General features: G+C 34.1%; 2 protein-coding genes across 2 annotated transcripts; both read right to left on the bottom strand.

Annotated features, from left to right (window-relative positions):
* Positions 1 to 5,450: 5,450 nt before the first annotated feature.
* Positions 5,451 to 13,961, bottom strand: LOC7482816 (coiled-coil domain-containing protein SCD2). The gene is made up of 17 exons (XM_024598423.2): positions 13,412 to 13,961; positions 12,843 to 13,024; positions 12,191 to 12,266; positions 12,000 to 12,041; positions 11,853 to 11,915; positions 11,177 to 11,226; positions 11,070 to 11,097; positions 10,717 to 10,788; positions 10,510 to 10,620; positions 10,375 to 10,435; positions 9,986 to 10,102; positions 9,707 to 9,828; positions 9,434 to 9,503; positions 9,271 to 9,312; positions 6,715 to 6,755; positions 6,078 to 6,204; positions 5,451 to 5,852 (listed from the first exon to the last, which is right to left on the bottom strand). The coding sequence occupies exons 1-17, from the start codon at positions 13,799 to 13,801 to the stop codon at positions 5,764 to 5,766; spliced, it is 1,683 nt and encodes a 560-aa protein (XP_024454191.2). The 5' UTR covers positions 13,802 to 13,961; the 3' UTR covers positions 5,451 to 5,763.
* A 4,432-nt stretch (positions 13,962 to 18,393) lies between these two features.
* LOC7460580 (RNA polymerase II C-terminal domain phosphatase-like 3) lies at positions 18,394 to 25,344 on the bottom strand. The gene is made up of 12 exons (XM_024582909.2): positions 24,323 to 25,344; positions 24,055 to 24,193; positions 23,850 to 23,905; positions 23,697 to 23,757; positions 22,090 to 23,574; positions 21,089 to 21,676; positions 20,836 to 20,982; positions 20,485 to 20,753; positions 20,266 to 20,377; positions 19,931 to 20,188; positions 19,624 to 19,670; positions 18,394 to 19,520 (listed from the first exon to the last, which is right to left on the bottom strand). Exons 1-12 carry the CDS (start codon positions 24,883 to 24,885, stop codon positions 19,457 to 19,459), a joined length of 3,789 nt encoding a protein of 1,262 aa, XP_024438677.1. The 5' UTR covers positions 24,886 to 25,344; the 3' UTR covers positions 18,394 to 19,456.
* Positions 25,345 to 27,910: the final 2,566 nt, after the last annotated feature.

Raw genomic sequence — 27,910 nt, 5'->3', positions numbered from 1 at the left:
TCAAATCTCGGAGTACTTTCTTAAATTTGCGGTAGTTGTTGAGGCTAAAAACTCTTCAAAATTAAATCCGGCGAGGGTAATGCAAATAATAAGGTTTGCTTCTACTGTAATAATATATTTCGATCCACGCCGTGCTAAAGGCAAAAGTCAACTAACTAGTGTGAACTATAAACAGTAGGTTAGAACTTTAATAATAAATAACTTGAAAAGAGAGAGGAAAAAACAACTGTGTGGAATTCGAATGTACGTCTCTTTCTATCTGAGGTGATGATGAGGTCAAGAGGGGGATGATTTACACTTGAGCATGTTGGAGAAAACGCTTTCATCCATGCTACGCATGCTTTTATATATATGACAATCTTTCACCATGGCCGGGAGCAACCATTCATGCAGACAAAAGGCAAAACCCTTGAAAGAAAAAGTATAACACGCAGTACACAGACCTCATTCGTCTCTTGGAATTAAACTCTGAACTAACTCCCATACAAACTCTCACAATGTTAAAGTGAATTTAGAACATTATCTCTTATAATCATTTCGCTCTAATAATTACGAGGAAAAACATGTTCCTTCCTTCTTTCTAGGTGATTTGCTTCACATCAAAACATTTAGTCGGTATAGTCTAGCCAATGGAGAAAGATTTTAATGGGAACAGAAGGGATTAGTTTTCTAAAGCCATATTGTTGGGGCCATGTCACCAAGTGGAAAGAAAAAAAATGGTAGATAAGTGGTGACTAGGTCAAAATCACCTTTCAGAATTTTTAGTGTCTCTCCCTTCTTTCCCCATGCTCAACTTTTATCCAAAAGAGCTTGTTTTTCTCTGCCTGGTGTGTCCACCAAGAAGGTAATGCTACTATTATATTTAAGTGCACATGACCATCTGTGGCACAAATTGAAACATCAATTTGCCCATGCGCTTTTTAGAACAAGGTAGGGTATGGTGTGAACATATTTTATATTTTAGCTATAGGGGCAGAGCACAGGACCTGCAGCGCGTGCTAAGTGCCATAGGAGTGCAAGGGAGACCTACATAGAGAAATATAGATACTGAAAGATCAAGAAAAGGACTATTATCCAATTCCAAACGATTCCAAGCCTTCCAAACTGCCATTTTACAACGTTACACACGAGAAGAGACAAATCCCAGCCGTTGTGGCTGTATCAAAGTGGCTGTCTTATTTGCATTTACAGCTCCGAGGCGTGTAAAGCGGCTCCACTTAAAAATTGCTTTTTGGGTTTTAATCCGTGTTTATATTTTATTTCATATTTAGGCTAGAATAAAGAGAAATCCCAACTGGGCTTATAAAAGAAAGGAGAAGAGAAAAGAACGGGTGAAGGAAAAAAGAGAAGAAAAAGAAAAGAGAAGCCCAATCGGGTTTTTAGAAAGGAGAAGGGAAGAGAGAAAAAAGAGAACCCAACTGAGCTTATAAAAAAAACGAGAAGAGAAAAGAACGGGAGAAGCGAAAAAAAGAAGAGAGAAAAAAAAGAAGGCTTAGGAAGAAGAAATGAGAGAAGGGGTGGGGAGAAAGGGAAAGGGAATAGGGCCCAATCGGGCCCAAAAAGGACAAATGACCCAACTGAGTCTAGCAACAAAGCTCAATTGAGCATAAGACAAGAGGAAAGAGAAGAAGACGGGGGAAACAAGGAAATGAAGGAAAGAAAAATCGAAGCCATACCGGGATGTTTTAAATGACGCGTCATATATGTGGGGATTACTCTTGTTGAGACAAACCAATGACACTGAGAAAAACATCCAAGAAGCGATACAACAAGGCTCATATGCCTACGAAACAAGGTTAGACTAAACATGCGTCATACTTAATTTCTATCATTTTTTCATTTTAATCTCTAATTTCATAATAACTCTTCAATTAAATCCATATTTTGGCCCCAACTAAGCCCCATAAGGAGACGAGAAGAAAAGAAATGAAATGAAAGAGGAAAAAAAAAAAGACCCAACCAAACCCACTTAGAAAAATGAAGGAGAAGAAGAAAAAGAAAAGGCCACGAACCCTTTTCATGTAAAGCAAATCTCCTATTAAACATTTCCCAATGTATTGCCATCGTCTTAGATTTTTTTTCTATCTATTTCATAATTTATCAATGTTGACATAAATTTAAATTTTTATTTTACGACTTACCAATACGACACCTACTTGAACTCTCTAAAGTGTCACTATGATGCCTCCTGATAAAACTCTGCCTCACATGTTAACAAGATAGGTGTTTATATAAATAACTCATTCTATCAGGTTAATTGTGCATTCTTTATCAATAAATCAAATATTCTTCTTAATTACTTCTACATGCAGGTCTATGATCCTATAATTTACATCGAAATTACAGGTGATGTGAGATATATAAATACCAAAAACTACATTAGATATGAGAAAATGGGACAATACAACAAATACACACACATATACACGTTCTTTTACATTTTTGTTCTCCTTCGAAATATTATTTTCCTCTTGCACATTGCTAATTTAAGCATCAAATGATCATTTATTTCACATAGACTGCAATTTATCAGCCCAAGCCCGACAAAAACTTTTTTTTCAGGCTCATTAAATAGACATGGAAAAGCCCATATTTAGTATAAGTTTTTTTTTTACTCAAATCGTCAATATTAATATACAAACATTCATAGTTGAAACATCTGGAGCTCTGGGCGTTGAAATTGATCTTCTTCTTTTTTAACTCTTCTCTGTTCTTATCTAAATCAACAGGTTTAAAACCTATTATATAACAAGGTAGGAGCAGAGCCATAAATCGATTAAACTCTGGGGCGGATTCTGAAAAGGTTTGAGTCCAAACATGATTTACTTAAATCAATATCTAAATTTGGCTCAAAATATATCCTGAAATTTTAAAATTGAGGTCAAATTATAGTAAAAATAAGAAATCCAATTTTTCATTATATGAAATCAGGAATAATGATGGGATGTTCCAGTTGAAAATTAAATGTAATTAAAGAATCCGCTCAAAGATAAGAATCTAAAAGAGAGTAAAAGAAATTATTAAATTTTGGCAAGCTTTGTTCTCATTGTTTGTATTTTAAACATAATCTGAAGAAGGCTTTTAACAATGTTTATATTATATATAAATAGAACATTGCATATGTGTATATAAGTAAAATTGGGTTTGAATCTAAAAAAATAAAAATAAAAAAGAAGTTGAAATACTAGATTAAAAAATAAAAACTGAATACGTGATCGTAATTAAAAAAAATATATATAACTTCTTATTAATTTGTAAGGTGTCCATTAACCAACACAACCGAACAACGCTCAACCCGTTTGGTATCATTTTTTATTTTATTTTAATTTAAATTTTTGAGAAAAACAAATAAAAAAGGAAAATGAAGAAGAGCCGTAAAAGAATGAACAACTTGAGTCATAAAAAATAACGATGATAAAAGTTCACATAGCCAGCGAATTTTAAAAACCAAACAAAGCAACAGTATAAAACAACAACGGTACCAAACTAGTCTTTAAATTAGGGAGAGGACAAGATCATTGCCGGGCTATAATGGGGCCGTATTAAAAAATATTAATGTAAAAAAAATATTTAGGCGTTTTAATGTGTTTTTTTAGTAAATTTTATGTATTTATTTTGTGTTATTAAACAGAAGCGATCTAATTGATTTAATGGATCAAAAAACAATATTATGAAACTCAATTTCAAATCAACCTCTTGTTTAAGGGTGAAATTGAAAAAAAAATAAAAAAAAAATTCTAAATCAACCTGAATTAACCTGTTAAACTCGTGACCTGTGTCATAAGACTGAGATAATACTATAGTAAGTAAATCAAAACAAATCATGAAATCTAATTTCCAATCAACTTAATGTTAAAGTATTAATTCTGGTCCTCAAAGTTTTAAATATGTTTAATTAAAAAAAATGATTTTGATTTTGCCAAATTGAACATCAATTTAATGACATAATCAAAATAAATCATCAATTCAAAACCTAAATAAATTAAATTTGGAAGGATGGTAATGAAAAAAAAAAGAGATATAAAAAAAAAGGATTAAAATGAAAAAAAAAGAGATATATTTACAAAAACCATATTTATAGTCTAATAAATTTCACTTTCTCTCCATACTTTTATAAATTACACTTTACATCATAAATCAAACAAAAAATTCAAACAAAATACAACATTGAGGATGTAAATTATTATTGAACATGTGAACTATATTATAGAAAATGTAAATTTATAGAAGTTGAAGAAAAAAAATGAAATTTAGATCGAACTAAAAATAGGTTTTTGTAATTATTTAAAAAAAAAACTAATTCAATCTACAATGTTTGTGTACGAAGAAAAAATGTTTTCTCTATAACTTTTAGTTTTTTTTATTAAAATGCTTGAAATTGTGATAAAAATTATTTTTAAAGTATTTTTTATTTAAAAATATATTAAAATAATATTTTTTTATTTTTAAAATTTTATTTTTAATATTAGTATATCAAAATAATTTAAAAATACTAAAAATATTTAAAAATATAATTAAACACGGAAACAAACGATATCAAGTAAAACCCACCTCTCAACTTCACATTGTAGTTCTGGTTTCTACAACTCGAAGAGTCACGACAATTTTATCACGTAGCAATGCCCGTACATCAGTGATTCATCACCTAGGCGTCGGATCAGTTTTGCTAGCTTGTTCTAGAGTATTGTTTTTTCCTTGAAATTATATTAAAATATTATTTTTTTTATTTTTAAAAATTATTTTTAATATTAACACATTAAAATAATATAAAAATACTATAAAATTATTAATTTAAAATAAAAAAAATTAATTTTTTTAAAATACTTTTAAAATGTAAAAACAAACATTCAAAGCATAATATTCTTGAAGTTAGCATCAAATTTTGACAGGAACATAACACCAGTTTTTTTTTCTTTTTCAAATAAAACAAAACAAATAACCCCTCAAACTTTTAAGAAGTTGAATCCCAACCCACTCATCTTAAACTTCGAACTATAGACAGGTCTCTTTGGACATAAACAGCACCTCAACCGCCCATTAAAAACCCCATGATAAACTTTTGGATATGCCTGTTTGAGATTATAATTCCAGTTTTTTTTTTTTTTTAAGTATTTTTTATTTTAAAATACATTAAAATAATTTTTTTTTTTTAAAAAAAATTATTTTTAAAATCAACATATTAAAACAATCCAAAACATATATATAAAAAAATTAATTTTAACAAAAAAAATTAACTATTTTTGAAAACCTGCATTTCCAAACGCACACTTAAACAGCGTAGCTTCATCCTAGTTTATCTCCTCCTCCTCAAATTTCCTCGGAAATTACAACTTTTGTCTCTTAAATGGTCGGCTTTTGCGCCAGAATCCAGCAAAACTTTTCGAGATCCACCGCAGACAAGCATTCGTCCAAGCATTGCTAACTTAGCTATTACTCTTGTTCTTAGAAAATGAGAAATCAAAACCAACTTAGCTATTTCCTTCCATTGCAAGCTTGCTACAATTTGACCTAGACTGTATTTAACTTCATGTAATTAACATACCTATATGTAGATGCATGTGTATATATAACATGTATCTAAAGAGATGAGCCTACTTTATATATCATATGACTGGTGCGGACCAGTGCCAAGCAACATAGGTAAATTCTCCAACAAATAGAAGAAGAATTCAGTAAAATGAATCAAGAAGAAACTTGATAGCGTGAGATTTCCTGGAACAACCATCGTCAACCAGAGCCCCCAAGTTGCCCATAAGATTTGTGTTATGAGTCCTGATCGATTTCTTTGCGAGATGCTTCCCACAATCGATGCTCTATTCCCAACTTCCTGAGCTCCATCAGGCCTTGCTCAACTGAGATGAATACTCAAAATAAGTGATCATTCATGAGATCAAGGTACCAACGCAATGATATGGACAATTGAAAGGATTTGGCAGTGGGTATTTTTACAATGGCTTCTAGCGAGTAGTGACTCCAGTAACAGTGTCACAGTTATACAATCTTCTCTCTATGCTTATTATAGAACTGTGTATCAACTACATGCGAGCAACAAATTATCAAGGACGAGGGAAGCTTACCATCAACAGCATCATGTGAACTTGGTGAGTGCGCACTGCAGCTAATCCAAAATTGAAATCGTTCTTTTGCAGTGTCCTCCTCTATACCATGGGCTTTGGCTCTTCTCCAAAAATATGTAAGCCACGCCTACACAAGTTAAATATGTTTCAACTTAATCAAAATCAGCACAACATAAAGATTACAGAGCAGAAACTACTAATTTTTTAACCTGTCAATGACTAGATATTATGGGCTATTCACAGGTGGTATTTTTCACAGGAAAGGAAAACGGTACAAATATGAAAGAATAAGGAAATTCCCTTGCTTAATTATTAAGATTTCAATAAGGCACACGGATACCATTCAATTCTCTCTACAAGTCTGAAAGTGATCAGTTCACTTGAAGAATGTTGATCATCAATTGAGATTTTCAAACACATACCAAAGTCTATAATATAACACTGTTTATATAAAATAGGCCAGTGACAACAGCAATCCGCCAAAATGCTTAATCTTACATCCAGAAACGAAAAACATTTGCAGAAAAATTGGAAACTTGCATATTTCACCATGCAGGTTCATCCACCAAATAAAGATTATACAATTCTAGAAAATAAATTAGATACAGCAGTGGTTAAATAATAAATTAAGCCAGACCTCCTTGAAAAGAACATCTTCAGACTCCTCCGGACTCAATTCTGCAAAGAAAAAAGATGGATTTTACTTATAAACAACTGTGATCACAACAGCATATGATAGGCAATGCTCATCAACTTTAAGTGAGAATGATAGCAGTGGTCCTACTTATTTCAGCCAAGTAAATTATAAGGCAAATGTATAAAGTGGCCTAAATATTATCCACAAAACTAATCATCATGGAGAGTGCCCCAAAACAAAATACTATTCCTTACAATAGTATAATTACTATTTTACCCATTAATCATTTTATCTTTTGCCTTTGCTTCGGGGGTAAGGCGATCCTTTCACCATAACATAAAATGTCTTTTGAGGATTGTGCGAGATTATTTCGGTAAGTGTTTTTTTTAATGCATAGTAAAATTACTAATGTAACCCTTGAATAAAATAATTCAATGCTTTTTACACAGACACTTTTATATTTTCATATTTGATAGAACAATATAATTATTATTTTACCCTTACCATTCGAATTTTTTAGCCTTGGTTTCAGGGGCTTGGTTGTAATTTCATCATAGTTTGTTTGTTATTATTGTTTAGTCCTAAGAGCATTTTCAGTTTTGTATAAATAAAAAAAAACAAAAATGTTGTTGATGTGTGCCTCACACATGTCAACCGCTCTGCCGCCTTTTGGCGGCATGTGCGACTAGCTCTGGTGGTTGTAACTGTGATTCCACTGCATCATTTCATTCATCTCAGCGTCCTCTTCCTCTCTAGGTGGTGCGAGTACAGTGGTTTGACCCGAAATTGCTTTTCTTTTCTTTCTTTTCATTCTCTTTCTTCCTCAAATTGCATGTTGACCATGCAAAAAATCATACTAGCCCTTCAATTTATTTGTTCTTGTGATTCAATCCCTCCTCTTATTTGCAATTGTTTTATTTACATTGATTATTTCTTATTTGATTTTATTTTCAATTTCATCCCTGGTCATTTAATTTTTTTGGATTTGTTTTCAATTTGATCCTCATTCTTTTAATTGCTATTTGTTTTGTTTTGAATCATTTTCTTGATTGATTTGTTTTTTATTCCACCCCTGGGAATTTACTTTCATTTAATTTTTATGTCAAATTTGATCCTAATTATTTTAAATGCTATTTTTCTTAATCATTTTCTTAATGGACTTATTTTTTACAATTTCATCCCTAAACATTTAATTTCAATATTTGTTTGATTAAGAATCTTACTTCTTTGTTTTTTAGGGTTTGTCTTTAATGGGGTCACCTTGATCTCATGATCCGGGTAATAGATCTAAAGGATTAGCTCGAGTCCATTTCTGTCTTTTTTTAAAGCATTTTTTTCGAATATTTTTTTTTGTGATATTTTTTTCGCTTTTCTATTTATAGGGTCATCCCAATTTCATGTCCTAGGCATGTGTTTGATTTGTTGATCCGGGCTGGCTGTTGGGTTCGCTCAAGGCTTTTTTTGTTTTTTTGTTTTGCTTTGACAAGTTTTTAAAATTTATATTTTTAAATTGGCTTATAATAAACTTCTTAATAAGACTCGGATTCAGGGTTTCATAGGTTGTGAGCTTTTTGAGATTTGGCTATATTTAAAATGTTTGTTCGGGTTTGCTTCGCTTTTACAGATGTTCTTAAATTTCACCCCTTTGATTTTTTGAATCTTTAAAATTTGATCCTTATTCTTTTAATTGATATTTATTTTATTTGGGATTATTTTTTATTTTTTTAAAGGGATACGGCTTTTAGATATTAGATCAGGTTTAAGAAATTTGCCCTGTTTTTTTTCCTTTTTTTCTAAATTGATGTTATCTTATTTTTTTTTATCATTTTTTGAACTTTTTTTTCTTATTTGTTTTTTGTTTGATTCTATTGGGTTAGCCCTTAATATTTTTTTTTTTATTTCACCCCTACTATTTTTTAATCTATAAATAATCTATTATATTACAAATGATTTTCAATTTCACCTCCTATGATTTTTTAATCTTTCAAGTTTGGTCCTAATTCTTTTAATTGCAATTTGTTTTTTGTTGGCGGTACTTTTTTTTTGAGATTTCATACCCATTGAGTTTTTTCGTGTCAGATTTTAGCCCCATTTTTTTTGCTATTCCTTTTCTTTTACAAGTTTTTTTTTATTAATAGTTTTTTCGACAATTTCATCCTTCAAAAATAAATTGGATGACATTTAAACTTCTTGATTGAACTCAGGTCCATGATTTAACAAGTTACAAGTTTTTTAGATTAGACTAGGTAGGTTTATTTGGTTTTCCCCTCCTTTTTTTAAGTTGATGTTCTCTGTTTTTTTTTTTTGAAGTTTGACCCCCCCCTCTTTTTTTTTCCTTCAGTTAGGTTAGCATTGAATTATTTGATAATCCGAAGAGGTTCAGGTGTGGTTCTTTTTTTTTCGTTGTTTTTTTTTTTTGTCAGTTTATTTATTGTTGTTTTTTTCCGTAAATATTTAAATTGCCAATTTAACTAATGACCTATGACTTGATTTTTTTTAATCTATCCCTTTTTTTACATTATAAGAAAATTTGTTCGGCCATATATAGTGACTCACCAAATGCTTCCGTATACTTTGGATCACCAGGCGATTTGACATCTGAAAGCAACAGAAAAGGCATGTCAGCAAAAGATACAATAGCATAAACAATGATATGAGAAAGAATAGAATCAAACAATCACAGCCAGCTGCAGCAGCATGTCAACAAGCCAGATCATACCTGAGATGGAGAGTCGAAGAGAGTTTGCTCGCCGCTGTTGGGCCAGTGCAAGCACAATGGCATCCTCAACCTTGAAAGGAGTGCGATATATAATATCAGAACACAGTCATACTTTGTAAACCAGAAACTCTAAATCATGCAAAGATAAGAGTTAAATATAGAGACAAGGGGGCAGAAAGAAAAACAAAGCTTATTTCGCATTGCATTGAAACTCAAAATTAAACACAAGATGGAACCATATGGTTTAAAGACAAGTGATGAATGACACAAAACCTTCAAGGAAGCAAGCTCCTTCAAACCCATTTCAACTGAGAGCATACTCTCGATATTTCCTTCACCAGTTAGATCGCTCAAGTCTTGTGCAAGGGTACTTCTCTTCTCACTGTCCTCATCACCTACTCAAAGTTACCAGTATTAGATCCTGAAACAAGAGTGATACAAACAATAGAGCAGTTCAAACCAACACACTGGACAGGTTAAAAAAACTGTAACCACAAATATAACCAGTTTTAAGGCAATAGTAAATTCAAAAGCCAAATAGCAAGTGCTAGCCTTTTTCCCAACATTCCTCCTTAGCCTTTTGTCCAGCGGAAACAACCACCTCAAATGGAAGAGGTGCTAAGGATGACCAGTATTCATGCTTTGACACAGCAACATCCGCACAGATACCTATAAATATGAGAAGAATTGCGTGTATTAGTTAGATGTGATCGACAAACTGCACATTGTCAATCTCAAAAGGATCTCACAATGACATCATGCACATAGTTTTTCCAAAGTATATTAAAATAAGTCATAGTACATCAGAAAACTGTGAGGAGAAAGTTCATTAGCCTACAGATATTTGCCTCATAATTCACGCGGGAAAGAAAAAGGAAATTTAGAAACTAAGACATTTCCAGTGCTACATCAAAAAAAGAAAACATTGACCAGTAGATTACCATATTTTGCAGCTAAGCCCCAGTATCGAGCAAGCCAACACCTCTTAAGAACAACCTCTTCCTGAAATGCAGATACACAATTAATAGTTTCTAAGCAATTACTAAGGAGCCACTTGAATCTATTATACTACGAACCATTTCTTTCTGAGTCAATATCATTCTTTGTGTCATTGATCGAAGGGCCTTCACTTCAGATTCAGCTCCCTGCAGCTGTCGCATAACTGCTGCTGCCTCATCTTTTGCATTCTGAATTAAGCAAGAAATATAAGATAGGTTAGGAAGCTAGAAACACCAGGAAAATATTGTGGAAGGCTTTAGAAGACCACTTGATGGCATACTTACCTCTACTTCAGACCGAATAGATGCAATTTCCTTGTCCACCATATTATTTTGTTTTGCATCCTTTAGTGCAGCCTGAAGAACAAAACAACATTTAGAGAAAGCGAGTATGATCCTTGGGTTATTTTTTACATTGTTGAAGCTAATTACAGAAAGAAAACCATCATGATCCTCAAACAAAAAGGACACAAAAGCCCTCACTACTACAATTCAAATATAATAATGAACAGTCTAAACATAGGAGTTACAGTCATTTGATGGCCTAAATAAGTGTCTTAGTTTGTCCAACTCAGTAAGTTAAATGAGACACAATGATCTAAATTGAAAAGCCTGGCATAAGAACCCATCCCCATTACCTCTCTCTGCCGCAAAGCAGCTTCCTTTCTGCAGATGGCAGCAGATGATGTCATTGCATGAATATTCACAAAGATAAAGAACCACCTAAGTTGTTAGAGCAACTGACCTGCTAAGCAATTTAGCTTCTAAAGATACTCCTTCTCCAAAAGCAGCAACCTGTGAACCCAGAACAAGCAGCAAAGTGTACATGTTAATGACACTGGACGTGGGGGGAATGAAAAGGGGTACCTGTGAGGCTTTCAAATTCAAAGCAGCACCTGAAAAATCCAAATGTTGAATGAAGAGCAAGGTTTAGGAAGAAAAATACTGTTCTGTATGAATGAGGAGAGCTACTTCAAGGGTGGGTTCTATATGGGTAAAAAAAGGGTAATCTTTATTGGTGGTGGGTTATTTAAACTTGTTTGAAAAGGAAGTGATGAATTGGTTGCAAAGGGAGTTAAAGTTGCCTTCTATTTTTTTTTTCCTTGCTTCCTCAAGCTTAGAGTTATAGCTCATTTTTTCTCTGTAATGACAAGCTCCCATAATCAACATCAACGCATTGTTTATCAACATTTTTACCAGGAATTAAATTTAAAACCTTCCATGTGTGCCCTTAATGCACATGTTTGGAAAACTCTTGTAGTTATTCACGAAACAGTATATTTCCATCTTTAAAACTTGTAACAAGTGCACCCTAAATTGGTTAATTAAACACCCTTAAGCTTTATGGAAAGTCAAACAAAAAGAAGCCAGTGTGCTGAGGCTCTAAAACATAGCCTAACAATATGGAAACAAAGTAGCACCTGTTTCTCAAGCTCCTTGACTCTGGCCTCTGCTTCCTCGCATCTCTCTTCCTCAAGCCGGAGCTGTACAATAAACACAGGTTTCATTGTACCATGTGATGCTACATATACTTGTTTGGAAAGGAAAAAAAATAAAAATAATTGTACCTTCTCAAAGATGTTTTCATTCTCTTCTTGTAGCATATCAAGCTGCCAAAAGAATTAATCTCATCATGGGGTCTTCGTTATCGTAAAAAAATAAAATAAAATCCATATAATGTCTTTAAGAGAATACTTATTGATTGTTGTACATAAAGAAGAAAAATGCAAATGGCAAGAATCTGGTTAAATAAACATACTTCATCACGGAGTGCAGAAGCTTCACGTTGATCTCCCGTATCTTTTGAGTTAAATTGAACAGCATCTGACAAGAATCTGCAATTATGACAATTCACATCTCCAAATTGTCATATCATAAACCATGCATCCTTAATTGAACAGTCAAAGATCAGTTTATCTAAACATTGGCCTTGATAGGGGATGCATGTTGCAGTACCAAGGAGACATTACTCGAGCTAGATGGAACTTGGTTGTAAAAATTAATGTGTCATTTTGTTTGCTATCCCTCTTCAAAGTTTGGCCTAACCAAGGCTAGGCAAATTTCTTAGCTACACCTCAAGGGCAAGGTATTCCTTTACCGGGTTATGCAAGGCAAACCATGTCACATCAATCACATGCTGCTTGACTAGACTGCATTAAGAAAAGACCTTCAACCTTCTACCTTAAGCCAAAAAACATGTTACATTAACTTTCATGCCATCGCATTCTAATAAGTGAAAAAAAATGACCAGTATCACAAAGTTGATATAGATACTAGGAAATCCATATTTCTTTTTTTCTTTCCAATAAAATAAGACAAAAAGAAATGAATTCCAATAGAATTGAACATCCACAGTTACAGCAGACTACATGTGAATGTTCTATTTCTCTAATGCAGGTTATTCATTCTACCTTTTACCATCTCTATGTCCATTTCTCGGAGGATCCATTGGCGGTAAAGAAACCGCAGTCCTCAATGATCCTTTGCTCTGTGGCACTGCTGCTGCTGCTGCTGCTGCCGTTCTAAGAGACATTGCTGGCCTTCCAGCTGATGTTGATCCACCTGATGCAGGCTCTTCAAAATTCCTAGCTAACTAAACGCAGACTCCCCCAAAAAAAAATCCAATTAGCATATTCTATTGCCATACAATCCAGTTAATTTTTACACATCATGCATTCTTGTATTAGAAATTATCATAATTTAAAAAAATAAAAGAAATAAATAAAGTCTCAGTTTAATTTCCTAGTTAAAGGACTCTAATTATAGAAAGATGAAATTAATATAAATCTAACATCCACGATTCGCGTCTTAACTCCCGCCGTTAAATGCTACATTTACTACTTAACAGTAAGCAATAAAATCACTCCTTCAATCATTTAAAACCAACCAATCATTTTCTTAATTTATCTCAATCAAATTGAAGCACATTTTCATTCCAGTGAAAAATCTCACCCAAAAAACAGTTAAGAAAAGAAGTTACCGCAGGTGAAGGAGATCTATTGATCCTTGAAGACGCAGCAGTGGACGAAGCTTTACTAGTAGTGGTAACATTTGTATTGTTACTATTAACATTCCTCGAAAAAGACAGAGGCGGAGGCGCACTGTAACGAAACCCTAGATCATCGCCGTCATTTTCGTCGTCGCCGTCGTCATCAGCAGTTTGAGAGGCCATGACCTGCGCCAGCCGCTGAGCCGCCGCTTTAGCCGCCACATTCTGGTTTCGCTTGATGGTGGATAATCCAGAGGCGGAAGAGGATCGCGCATGGTGACCGTGACGCGCATTTTGCACCGTAGCCGCTGTCGGAGAAGAGGCGGGGTCGCTGGTCCCTTGGCGCGTGTAGAGCGGACTTTCAGTTCTTTGCCAGTCCATAAATAAACAAAGAAATAGAAGTCAGAGTAGGGTAAAACAAAAGGATCTTATTTTCAAAAATTTTGAACTTTTTTAAGGCCGGTCTGCCTGCCTAGATCTTTTGTGGAGAAATGCAGTGCAATGTTGGTGGAGAGGAAAAGGGGAGAAATGCTGGCTTTGTCTCAACTGTTGTCCTATGTGATGGGGGGACCGTGGACGGAAACGGGACGGGGTTATTTGTAGCCGTTATCGACAACTGTTTTATTATTTCATTATTTTTTATTAGTAAAAAAAAAGGTGTTATTTTGTGGGTTACGAAGACAAAAAGAAATGAAGCTTGGCTGCCGTGATTTGTTGGAAAGATCTGTAGTGATTTCATGCCTTTAGGATTATGCCAGAGGCTGTTTTCAAATTGTTTTTTTTTTCTTTTTTTTGAAGATTAAATGTTGATGATTTAAAAATGCCTGTACTTTGCAATACCCCGATGATTTTGTAAGCATTGAAGAAACGTCTATTTCATTAAAGAGGAAAAAATGGACCTTACCTCATAGGTTTATTTCATTAAATATTAAAAAAAAAAAAAAAAAAAAAAAATGGGCCTTACACTTTGTTTTTTTCTCTTTTCGAGAGGACATTTAACATTCATGTACGTGTAATTGTATGCTTGCTGTTTTTTTCTTTTCTTTTCAAATAATGGTCGTTTTTTTTTCCGTCTCTGCACAAGAACCAATGAATTAAAGCCTGCTTAAAATTGGTGAAGTAATTCGGGAGAGAAAACTATGATATAGTCAAATAAAATCCATTGCTTGAACCAAAAAATCCAATGCCAGGAAATAATTATTAAGAAATTACAAGTACATTCATTCTTGTATACAATAACTGTTATTATTCTATGAAAAATGGAAACCAACGAATACCAATGGAAAGCCGCGCGCATCTCCTTACAACGAAATAGGAAAACAAGAGGCAAGATTAAGATCAAGTTTGGCGTTGATTTAAATGATGGGATGGAATGGAATGCAGTGCAATGAAAGAACAAAAGGGCTACCAGTTCGAAAAAACCAAAGGAACTGGTGGCATTTTTTGACTGATAGCCTTCTTGTTCTTTGATTGCATTACGTTATCAACCAAAACTTGTGGGAAATGCCAATTAACCCTTGAACTTGCCAATGCAATGGAGCCTCTTCAGCTTTGATACATGAGATTTGGTGTTCAGCCTCATATCCACCTCGTAGCTAGGAAGATAACTCTTCAGGATCCTATTCTCTTCCATTAGCCTGTTGATTTGGGCACTAAGATGTTTGATCACTTCTCTCTTCTCGTCATTTCTCTTTATTAGCTCACTCTGCTGCTGCAAACTATCCCCAGTAATTAGTTCCGAGACCTGTAGCCTTAATGCATCTCGCAATTTCTCCTTTTCGAGGCTTTCCATTTTGTGATCACTACCATCAATGTTTCCATTCAATCCAATACCATTAATGATCTTTACAGCCCACTTTCGTTAACGTTTCCATCAACATCTCCATTGATCTTCAGGATCTTGTATTGTTCACTTGACATTGACTCATTTTCCTGTCCAAAACTATATTTTTCTTCTGCAAATGAATCGGGGCGGGAAGTTGGTGCTTCCAATTTGGTGTTCCCAACATTACCTTCGTTACAGGCCTGGAAGAGCTGGACTTGTTTGGAGGAGTTTAATGACGAAGAGGATGATGATCTCGAATGGGAAACATGAATGCTTTCATATCTAAGTTGGTCATACTTTCAGCTAAAGAACGGTAGGATTTGTGCAAGTCATGCACCGGGTTCATAACCTCTGGTCTTCTCTTATAAAACATCTCAGCTCTCTCGGCAAATGAATCTCCATCATCTTGTATGATATTTAGGACATTTTAGTCTTGTTATCCAAATCTGCGTTTTGTTACAAATTTCATATTTCATTAGCCTTTTGCGCTATAAATGTCTCCAAGTCGATGATGAAGTCATAAAGACAGCATTAGAGAGACAAGTAATGTATCTCCTAGCTATATCAATGTTTTTATGCTTTGAGGGATATAATTTGCAGCAAGATGGGATCATTAAGAACAGAGGTGGAATAGTTTCAATCTCTGCTTGGCAAAGAAGTGAAGTATTTCTAGTAATTCAAGAAAAGGAGAGAGAAAACAACAGATATAATATTTGACATAAAGAAAAGCATAATTAATAGCCATAAATATGTAATTGTAACAGGTTATTTACAGCTATAACATTTATACAAGAATCATGAATGAAAGCTTGGGATGTAAGACAAAACCAAGCAGAATGGTAGATTTGGTAACACCCCCCCCCCCCCACCCTAAATTTCAACTTGAACTCCAGATATAGTAACAAATCATTATTTTACCCACCTCAAATAATCTATAAACTATGTATTGGGGTAAGATGTTATTTTTATTAGTGATATAATTATTTTTAATAATTTGTACAAGGTTATATTAATAATTTCATTTTTTGCATAATAAAATTATTGATTTAACCCTAAAATAAAAAAATATAATGTTTTTCAATCAAGGGTGTTATGGTCTTTTTTTTGTAATAGTTAATTACTATGTTGTCCTTAAAGACAAATTCAACATAATTCTCTCATAAGGGTTTTTTGTCCTTTTACATTGATTTTATTGTTAATATGAAGATTATTCAAGGGCATTATTGTAATTAATTACATAATAAATATTTTGCACTAGCAACTGGACGACCCTCGTGTTCTTTAGGTGGCACGTGCAAGGCCTTCTGACCACCAAACACCACCTTTTACAACTATATTTGAAAGGTCTCGTGCTCCCTTCTTGATAGGGCAGAGTGTACGACAAATACACCTCTGGTTTGGGCCTAAAAGCCCTTTTTTTTATTTCTCTTTCTTCCCCGACTTCAACGCCAGTTCCTTAGAATTTTAAACTAACCTCTGCAATTAGTTTTTCCTTCACATTTGGTCTATGTGCTTTTGATTTCTATTTTTTTTATAATTTTGAATGATCCATGAAATTACAGATATTTTTTAATTTCACTCACCTACCATTTTTTAATCTTTCAAACTTAGTCCCTATTCTTTTTATTGCTATTTGTTTTCTTTTGGATCATTTTTTAGATTTTTTTTTAATTTCATCCTCCTTGAGTTTTCTTTCTATCAAATTTGATCTTTATTTTTTTTATTGTTATCTTTTTTGCTCTTGCAAGTTTTTTATATTGATATTTTTTTTCACGATTTCATCCTTTAAAATTAAATTGATTGAAAATTAAGTTTCTTGATTGAATCTGGGCCTAGGATTTCACGAGCTTGATTAGTTTTTTTCTCTTTCTTCAAGCTAATGTTTTCTTATTTTCTATTAAATTTTTAAGAGTTTTGCTTTGTTATTTTTCACGGTTTGTTTTTTATAAGGTTGTTCCTGAGTTCATGACCAGAGTCACCGGTTTAAAAAATTAACGTTGTTTAACTTTTTTTTGTTATTTTTTAAAATTTATTTATTTTAATTTTATCTTTCAACATTTGATTTATTAGAAATTGATCTTTATATTTTTTTTTATTTTTTTCTATTAGGTTATCTCGATCATGTGTGTCCATGGTTGCATAATTAGTAAGTTAACTTGGATTTACTCTCTTTTTTCCGTTGCTTTTTTTTAATTAAATTTCTTTTTTCCCTTCTTTTTTTTTTTTTTTTTTGCTGATATTAACTAACAATTTCGAGTGGTCCAAATTTTCAATTCAAAAGAAAATAGAGAAAAGGAACCACTGAATTTGATCCAATGAGTTGGTCCATTGGAGGGTGGAAATAGAGAAAAAGAAACTCTTCTCCTTTAGTTCCTTTTACCTATTGTATAAGCAAATATTTTTGGGCACATTGTGATTGATGGTCATATTTCTATCCAATAAGACAGACTAAAACGAAGAAAATTTTTCATCATTTAGATTTAATTTTTTAGTCATCTAAAAACTGAGTTCAACTTCTGAGTATTACTAAAGATATTAGAAACAACTTTATGCCATCTACTTAATAACAAATGTCACAATTCTCATAGATAATAGTAATATATATATATATTAAAGGAATGTCACACCATGCAAGTCCTCAGATAAATTAGTTCGAGTGTGCTGGTAGCATTATTATTAATATTTTATGTTTTCAATTCAACCATGTCGTCTAATCCACATTTCCCGTAGATTTATTTATTTATTTATTTTCAAGTCAAGTTCGAGTTATCATCATGTAAGATGTCCGGCAGCTCGTGAGGAGGGCGGCATGCAAGTTATGATACCTTGGAGCATTCATATCGTTATTGTGACACAAAATTCTTAGTATTCACAAGTTTTGCCATTCCTGCTTAATGGTTTGACAGCCTGTCCGTTTTTAAACTTGCAATTTGTGAGTGATAATGCGAAAGCGATTGCCAATTTGCCATGATGAGAAAGTTTTTATGCAACCAGATAGCATGCCTCGAAGGAGAAAGGAGTGCATTCTCCTGACAACGAACAACTGCGGGCAGTTTGCTCTAAAACATGTCCACCATCAGAGGCAGCAAGGGAAAATGTAGCACGTGAATGCGTGAGGGATAACATCACCACCAGTAACAGCAGCCCAGAGAGGAAACGTCCTTTGGTTCTTAGTTCTTGTGGTCCTCTTTAAGTCTGACCACCAGTTTTGGTTACCATCTTATTTATAGCAACTCCAGGTAAGATTGCGTGGAATTGTTGCAGCCACGAGGTCTGCACTCCTTCCTAGCTTTAACAATCCCAGTAGCATAGACTGGGGTGTTCTCTTTCACGTTTTTACACCATCCTTGTCTTTTACACAACCCTTCTACTTTAAATTGTTATGCTCTTAATTACTATCAGCCGTTTGCACTTCAACAATACATTGGGCTACCACTCCCTTTTTTTTCACCTCGAGTTACATCAAGTAGGCATTTGGAAAGCAATCAAAGAAACAACAAGGGAAAGGTGTAGAGGCTACTTCCGCAAGGCAAGCATCGGCACCGCACATATCTTGCCAACTCCAAATGTGGAAGATTTACGAGCCATATGTGCTAAATGGCACTGAAACTACTGCCCACTTGGAATTTCGTATCAGCAACTCTAAAAAAAACACATCTCCTTTCTAAACAAACATAGCACTAGCAGCATGCGTTTCCACCACCTCATTTATCGTTTAACCCCTTACAGCTCCAGTTCCCCCTCTTCCCCCTTTTAGCTGTCAATGATTTCTTCCAATAGCATGTCTGAAGAGTTGCTCAGGTTAATCACTCTTTAGCTGTCAATTTCTATGTTAATTTTAGATTTTGGCTCTCCTGACCTTATATTCGATGATCGTCCATGTTACCCAAGAGACTTTTTAAACGGGGAAGCACTTGCTAAACCAATTTTCGTGGCTTGGCCCCAAGGGTAGACTACGTTCCACGCCACCAACCCGCCACCACAGTTCATGAAGGTCGACGACCCTCGGTCATTTCCCATTTGAACTCTTCAGGTTATTAGCAACAAAACGGGTGGTTAGCATGCCCCAGAAGTCAAAACTATGTCAAGCAGTCTCCGGTCTAGAGTGAAACTTCTCCATCACAAACCGGCAATACTTCTCTTTAATAGAAATCTTGATTTCATGTTTATCAGGTCTTAGTTTTTACTAGATGGGGTTAGGTTGGTGATTGTTATGGTTTAATGGAAAAATCTTGCTCATTTGCTCTTCGATAAAGCAAAGCCGATGCTTCCACCCTGTTAACATTAAGAGCGTTGAGGGTGAAAAAGAGAAGGCATTAGTCAAACACGAAAAACAGTGCAAAACAGCATAACGAAATAAAAATTACAGAACTCTCACCAGCCAGGATGGACAACAATTCTTCCCGTGGAAAGAGCCCAATTTACCTGTTCAAAACAATTGAAATCATGCCTCGATTTAAAACACAGCTAAAAATTTTGCCTTTTCAAGTGTCATTTTACACGTGAAGGAGAAACAACGCACAGGTCTGTTCTGGTTTAAATCACCCATTCTATTTTCGTTTGATTTTTTTTAAGGGTCTGCAGTAGCCTTGCATTCCTCAAAATTTTTAAACCAGATAAAAATAAAATTCTGATTTGGAATTCAATCTTTGCTGAAAAGTGGTGCGACATCTCAGTTACATTACCTTATCTGTCCCAAGGGAATTGGCAACAACATGAGTAACCTGTTCGTCTATCTGGTTGGTGCAGACAGCACCAAACTGTTCTGCCATCTGCCACAATGGATGAAGGTGGGGGTTGACTTCACCAACCGGGAACACCCTACTAAATAGTATGCGACAGCCACCTAAAATCTTCCTCTGCTCTGAGGCAAGGATATTCCTAACATCTGCTTCATCTAGTGAACGATGGGTAAAAAAGTTCTGATGTATTTTCTCAATAACCTATTTCAAACAAAAACAGATGATCAAGGGATTGAAAGTTTACAAGAATCTCAGGGATAGTTCGAGTTTTGCCTCACCGCAAAAGAGCATGCCAAAGTTCCATCTTCTGGTCTCTCATCATGGTCGATCTCCAAAAGAGAAGGACCAGGAAGCCCAAACTGACGTCTACTACAAGGGAAATAAATATACCTGCAACACAGATTGGTTAATGGGTAAAGGGAGAAAAGATGATGTAACCAATAGAAATAAATGCCTTCATAGAAATGATGGTCTACAATGGGACACAAAATACTTGCCTTTCTACAACTATCAAGTTCAATTTGTTATGGGGCCAGACTCTCACTGAATCGTCTATGATAACAACACCTGACTCCATACCTAACACCCCTTCAAGATCCTTGCTCTTGGGAACCCTCTCATCACCATCAAAAGGATCTCCATCATCACCTCTGGAGATAACTCGTCCAGCAAACAAAACCCCTTTTGGATCAAGCACTTTTGCCATCTCTGTAGCATATAACTTGTTTCCCATTGTGTATAGATGCAGTTCAAACAGTTTACTAGCCTAATTGCAGGAAAAAAAATTGCATTAGTTGCCTAAAATACAACTCAAGCACTAAATCAATTCAAAACCTGACTAAAATTACCTTTTCTAAAAAATTCCAGATCCCAGGCCGCAGTTTCGTCCACATCCCCATATGAGGAATGCGAAAGATATGTCTGTATGGCTTTTCACGATCTTGTTCTTCTTTCTTTCTCAAAATCTCATCATGCACTGGGTCTACTTCAACAAACTGAAAAGGTGAGGAATTGCTGAATTAATATGAAAGAACTTGATTGTCAACTGTTATCCCAGATAGGGAAAAAGGCCATATTTATACAAGAAGAAGAGAGAATTGCCTTGGCTGAATTGAGAAGAGTATGATCAAGATCCAAGACAAGGCAGAGCTTGCGTGCAGCAAACATTTTCTTCTGTTCTTCCAACCTTCTTGCCCTCTCTCTCTGTATAGCAGCTTTTTGCTGGTCATCATAGCCTTCAAAAAGATGCTCAACATCTTTCCACGTGTTCTGTGAATGAGAACTTGCTGCAACAACTTCAGGAGATGAAGCAGGTCCAGTTTTCTGGTCAGAAATTGAAATTCCAGTTTTGCCATCCACTCTCTCCGACTTAGTTTGCATAGGTTGGGATGCAACATTCTGAGAAATGAAAGGTGGAGTTGTCGATGCTTGAGAAACAGATAAAATATCAGCAATATTTTCCAAGCTCTTTGTAAACGGAAAGGAAATATCAGGTGGCACAGTTGGCTTCAATTCCGCTAACCCCTCTTGTTTTTGCACATTTTGATCATCTTTAGTCCCCTGGGTGGTGGGTGTGAGGGTTGTTGTTTTGAATTGTTCAGATCCCATGCTCCCAGCCCTCTGGAGTGAATTATTATGGAGAAAACGACGAGGATCTCGTGGTTTCATTCGAATTTTTCCTGACTCATCCTGCAGGGTCCAAGTCCATATATAATTAAGAAGCCTTCAACATACTGAGAAAGAGATATTTTGGAAATCTTTTTTAACTGTTTAACACTAATCACATAAGGTTCTATTTTATTTACTTATTGCATTATCCCAGAGAAAGAAAAGCAACCAAGGCTAACCTTAAAATTTAACAAAATTTTTGTACTTGCGATGATAATGTTCCAGCACCAAACAAATACACAATATAATATAAAACTACAAAAACCATTAATTTCAAGATCAAACAAATCCAACTGCATAGGCACTAGGCGCATATAATTCTCCAAAGATACATGTGCTTCAACTCAACTAAACTTCATTCCTAATAAGCACATTCTTACGAACAATAATTGTCATTTCAGGATGCTAAAAAATTACAGACAATTAGTACTTACTGATGTGGCTATTTGAGAAGGAACTGGAGTTCCTGCAGGTCTTGGGAAAATCCCAGAGGGCTGTGAGGAAGCAACATTCACTGTAGGAATTGCTCCCAGTACTGTGTTGGAAATTGGAGGATGTGATGTACTTTTTGCAGGATCAGAAAGTGTCTGCTGTCCATCTAATGCTAATCTCTGTTGCTGTCCCATTTTAAGTATATTTATCAACATTGTTGGATTCACAGCGATGTCTTTCAATAAATCAGGAAGGGACGTTGTAGCAGTACTTGTAACTTGTGCCTGTTCACTTCCAGTAATGTTGCTGATTCCCATAAATGGGGACTGCGCATTTCCACTACCATTCACATTGGACTTAACATTACCGGAACTAGGACATACAAATCCATTATTTATTCTTTGACCAGGTTCTACATTCTCTGCCCACTGATTTTTGTTCACGGTTTGAGGTTCAGCCATATCAGTGTCCTCTAACCAACCACCAGTTCCGGTCATACTTTCAATATCCCTTACAGCACCATAATTATCAAACGAATTTCTTTGCCTTTTCAATGAGGGATCATCCAGAACATCCTCCTCTATCTTATGTTTCTTCGAACCCACTATTGCTCCAGCAGGTTCCACTCTAGGTAGGTTATTAACCATGGGCAAGGCTCGCTGGTTGTGGTCCAAAGCACAGGCATCAATATTAACATATCGAAGCCTAGGGTCCCTGCTCTTTGCAGATGCTTTGATGGTTGAACTAGGCCCAGAACTAACTGGTGCAGAATTCCTAGTGGGTACAACTCCACGAATATTAGAACTGTCAGGGTGGGGAGGAGGAGGTGGTAGTGGTGGTGGTGAAGGAGGAGCATTTTTTTGGTCTGAAACAGGTGGATTTACAGTTCTGTAGTTAACAACAGTTGATGAACTAGAAACTTCCCCAGCAGTATCACCATCCCCATTGCCTGATTCTTCCGAAGGTGTTGGGCTTGGAAGTTCATTTGTGAAAAACGAATTACGATTGAATTTTTGTTGATAGCTGGAAACAGCTTTGAGTGCATCAGTTTCATAGGGATGCATTCTAGGCTCTTCAGCAACAGGTGTCACCTTAGGCACAGGCAATCCAGAACTAACCATTCCATCCCCAATAGCCAATAGTCTTTGAACAGGGAACGGTGTCGTTTCCTGTGTTGGTGAAGGAAGACTGTCTTCATCATGATATTTTTTGAGGTCAAGCAAAGGAAGCAAAACTCCCCTACTCTTAAAACTAGGTACACCTGGTGGTTTAGGAGCTTCTATTGACTTGTTTGGCTTATTCTGAACAAAAGTTTCAGCAGCAGGTAACTTTTCACTCATAGTTGTCAAATCATAACCTGCAGTTTTCGCTAAAGAATCGTTATGATTCTCATTCACTTCACCAGAAACCTGTGTTTCTCTATCTTCACCAGTTCTTGAACTAGATAAAATATAATTAGAACCCGTTGAGGAAACCATGAGCTCTATCTGTGAAACAGACACATTTTTTAGTTGCCTCGGAGAAAAAACAGCACCAATAATTAACAGCAAGCCACATTCAAGGAAAATATAGACTATGAATTCTAAAGTCGAAGTTACAAACCACACACCTCTTTGTTCTGCCCAGGAGAGAAAAAAGGAGGATAGTGGCTATTTAGAAGGGAAAAAAACCTGTAACCAGAAGATGCAATGATGAGATACCTAAACAATTTGAGTATGAAAAATCTAATGAAACAAAATAACGAACATGACAAAATCCAAACCTTGAGAAAACGCCCTTATTCTGCTCCTTTAATTTTTTATTCATCGAGCAAAAAACCTGCAATGAGCAACGATTCAGTCTCCACAAAGTTTCCAGCAGCATTACAACAGAACATTAAATAGAACTGCTTTAGACCAGAACTTTTATCGATAAATACTCTTTGAAGAATGAAATTGAGTAAAAAAAGTATTCTTTAAGTGCCTCACCGAATTAACTACTCTAATTGCCATAAAAAGCAATTGAACAAGACCATCTTTTGAGGGAAAACTATTATCATTTCCCCCCACCAATTCCTTCAAACTCTCCAATACTTTATGCAGTTTCAAACAAACTGCCTCAAATGACCTACAAAAAATAAACCAACAAAACAATTAATCCAATCATAATAATCATTATCCCAATACCTTCACCAAATATTTCGAAATCTTCATTTCTACAAAATTCACAAACTTTCAGCAACAAAAACACACTTACTTCTCAGTTTCAATCACACTAACACTCTCCAAATCTTTACGAATAGACTTCACCCTGTTTTCGACATCAACACTCACCATTCCCTCACTCTGCACCACCACCGGCTCCGAATCCAAATCAATCTCACCTTCCTCCAACTCCCCCTCCTCTTTCTCAATATCAATAACTTTAACAACATCCATCTCATCACCACTATCATCGATCACGACAGTTCTCTTATCTTCTTCGCTACTATTTATAGAAGATTTCTTGGAACTATCATCCAGTTCAACCTCAACAAACAGCTCATTTAATGGCTTATTTTGAACAGCTCGTGCCCAGGCAAGATTATACAAGCCAGACATATATCCACCTCCTACTTGATACTTGTACAGATCCCTCACCGTCCAAACTTTCTGTGAGCTGTTGTTTGAAGATGGTGTTTCTTTCACTATAACAACTTCTTGCTTATTAAAATCCTCTTCACTGATCTCTTCCACTGATGCTGTATCCGATATTTCCCCCTCCTCAACGTCTTCTATTCCACTACTGCGGCCGCCGCCGGCGGTCTCATTTTTACCCATCGCTATCTATCTAGGGTTTCCTTCTTTTTAATATAGTTAACCTTAACTGGATCAAAACATGTAGTAAAACCCAATCCACGATCAAGAAACAAGATTTGAAGAAAGAATCAACAAATTTCAAAGAATCTAGAGTGCAAAAGCAAACGGATTGGTTCGATTTAGGTTTTTTATTTTGTTGTTGTTTTGCTTTCTCTTTTTTCAAGATCTGAATATTTGCAAATTTCAGTTAAAAAATTGACCTTCAAAATCCTTGAATCTTTGATCTCAGATCTGTTTGTTGTTGTAGATAGAAAATGAGATCGTGAAGTTACGATTTCTTTTTTTCTTTTTTTTGGAGAGAGAGAATGGACGAGATGTAGAGAGAGATTGCGACTTCGATTAGAGGGGGGGTACGACGATGGGAGGAAGTTGCAAGATGAGAGGGTTGATGCAATGCGAATCTATCAACTTATCGAGAGCCATGGCTTTTAAATCTGAACCCTGCACGTCATCGATCTGGAAAAGCCGAAAAGCAGCGCTACCAGTGTTAAGTACAAATAAGTCCTCGTTCCACAAATTTTTATTTTATTTTATTTTATTTTATTTTTCCTTATAGAAGACTTTCATGAGTTTTCTGTATCCAAACTATTAATATGATGGGATGAAAGGACCAAATTAAAGCGATGGAGTTAGTCAAGGAATGAAATTGTAGTTACTTATGCATAAAGTAAGAAAATTATAGCGTAATGAATGGTTACATCCAAAGAATAGTATAATGAGAATTGTTTTTTATTTAAAGAAATATTAAAATATTATTTTTTTTATTTTTTAAAATTTATTTTTGACATCTGAAAATATCTAATAATAATAATAATAATAATAATAATTTAAAATAAAAAAATATTTTTAAAATACAAAATAAACAAGCGATAGAAATAGTTGGGGGATGGAGTTTAATTTTAATCATGAGGAGCATGCATGGACTTACTTAAAACCCATTCTTGTTAAAGAAGTAAAACGGTGAAAGTAAGGAATATTCAATGTCTACGTTGATAAGAAATCTGAAGTTGCAAAAATTTAAAATTGCTGCGCTGTTGCCTGCGCACTGTCACGAAAGACTTGTTCAAGGCTGGTGGGTTAAAATGGTGACACGTCAACCATGTTATTGGATTATGCCAAGTTTCAAACCCTTCAACGTAGGAGCTGACCTACCATGATTCAACTGAATTGATGAGTGCATACTGACGAGTGCGTCCGTTAAATTTAATAATTTTGTTTTATAGAATTCATATTTTATTTAATTAGATGAATATAAAAAAAAATATTTATATAAAATACTATTAGAAAAAAATGTATTTGTTCTGTGAAATGTCTTTTCTAATTCATGCATTTTGTTTTTATTTTGGTAACAAAAGCTATAATATTGTTAGAGAACCATGATAAAATTAAATGATAATTGAAACATCATGTTAACCTATTTTTACAGTTCTTTTAAAAAATAAAAATATAAAATATAAAAAAAAATCAGGTTCAACTAAAAAACAATAACACGTATCTGGACTTGCTAGGTCCAAACATAGCTAAAACTAATGCGAATAGAAAAAAATTTGATGACCAAGATAAAAACAAAGTTATGAACAATAAATGAATAGTAATTTGAGTCATAATGAATAATGAAATTGACTATGTGTTTTCACACATGTTTCAGTTTAGTTCTTTTTGTTTTAATTATTTTTTTTTACTATAAATCATTAGAGTGGAATCCAATCAAATTTTAAAATATGATAAAAAAAACTTCAAATCTATAAAATACATGAAGATGTAATGATTAATAAAACAAGTCATGAACAATAAATGAATAATAAAATGAGTCCCGATGAATAATAAATGAAAAGTTAATGTTAATCCTATTTTATTTTCTTGAAGTTGCTATTTAACTTGTGCTTTACTGTGAGTTTAGTTATTTTTTATGAAAAAAAATGAATATACAGGCTTTTCTCAATTCTTTTTGGATATAAAAAAAATTCACAATCATAAATCAAAATACTTAATCAAATACGCATATCTAATTAATTAAATTAATATTTGATCAAGAGATAGTTAAGATTAAGATATTTGATCTTATAATATAGGCTATATGAAATCATATTTTTAGAATAAGTTTTTTATTTAATCAAATGATTATCCTTGCCAATAAAATGTAAAAAAAAAAAAGTCATCAACAAAAGTGAATTGTATAAAACTGTGAAGCTCAACAATAAAACAACCCAATGTTGAATGAAAAAAACTAAAAAAAAAATTTAAAAATCAATTTAATGTTGAATGATGAAATAAAAAAATCAATTTAAAAAATTTATCAAAATAATTTTTTTTAAAAATAAGATAATCCGGGTCATTTTCAAAATTAGTGAAATACAGAAATAAAATAAACAAAAATAACATAGCCCAATCTCTAGTTGAATAAATGATGAAATTTAAAATTGAAAAAATATGAGCTTAAAAAAAAAAACAAAGCAACCCGGACAAACCTTCTAGACTTGGGTTAATCTCTAAAACTAGCAACTCGTGAAATCCTAGATTCAGGCTCAATTAATAAATTCAATTCCAAACTAATTTAATGTTGAAGGATGAAATAAAAAAAATCAATTTTAAAAATTTACTGAAGTGAAAAAAAGAAAAATCAAAAGAATAAGAATCAAATTTGATAGGGAAAGGCCTATGAAGGATGGAATTGTAAAACAATCAATTTTTAAAAATATCTCAAACAAATAAATAGCAATCAAAATAATAGAGACCAAATTTGAAAGATGAAAAAAATAAAGGGAATGAAATTGAAAACAAATTAATTTTATAAATTATTCCAAATAAAAAAAACAGTGATAAAAAAACAATTACCAAATCTGAAGGAATAATAAATTGAAGGATTACTTTGAAAATTTGAAGGGATATGCGGGTAAATCAAGGAGAAGAGAGAAAAGAATGAAAAACAAAGTTATCAATGCCAAATTGAATGACAGTTGGCCACATGTGTCGCCTCACCACAGAG

The sequence above is a fragment of the Populus trichocarpa genome, chromosome 1 (genome assembly GCF_000002775.5).
Source record: "Populus trichocarpa isolate Nisqually-1 chromosome 1, P.trichocarpa_v4.1, whole genome shotgun sequence".
NCBI lineage: Eukaryota > Viridiplantae > Streptophyta > Magnoliopsida > Malpighiales > Salicaceae > Populus > Populus trichocarpa.
The sequence above is the reverse complement of the archived record's forward strand: the minus strand, read 5'-3'. Positions and strand labels throughout refer to the sequence as shown.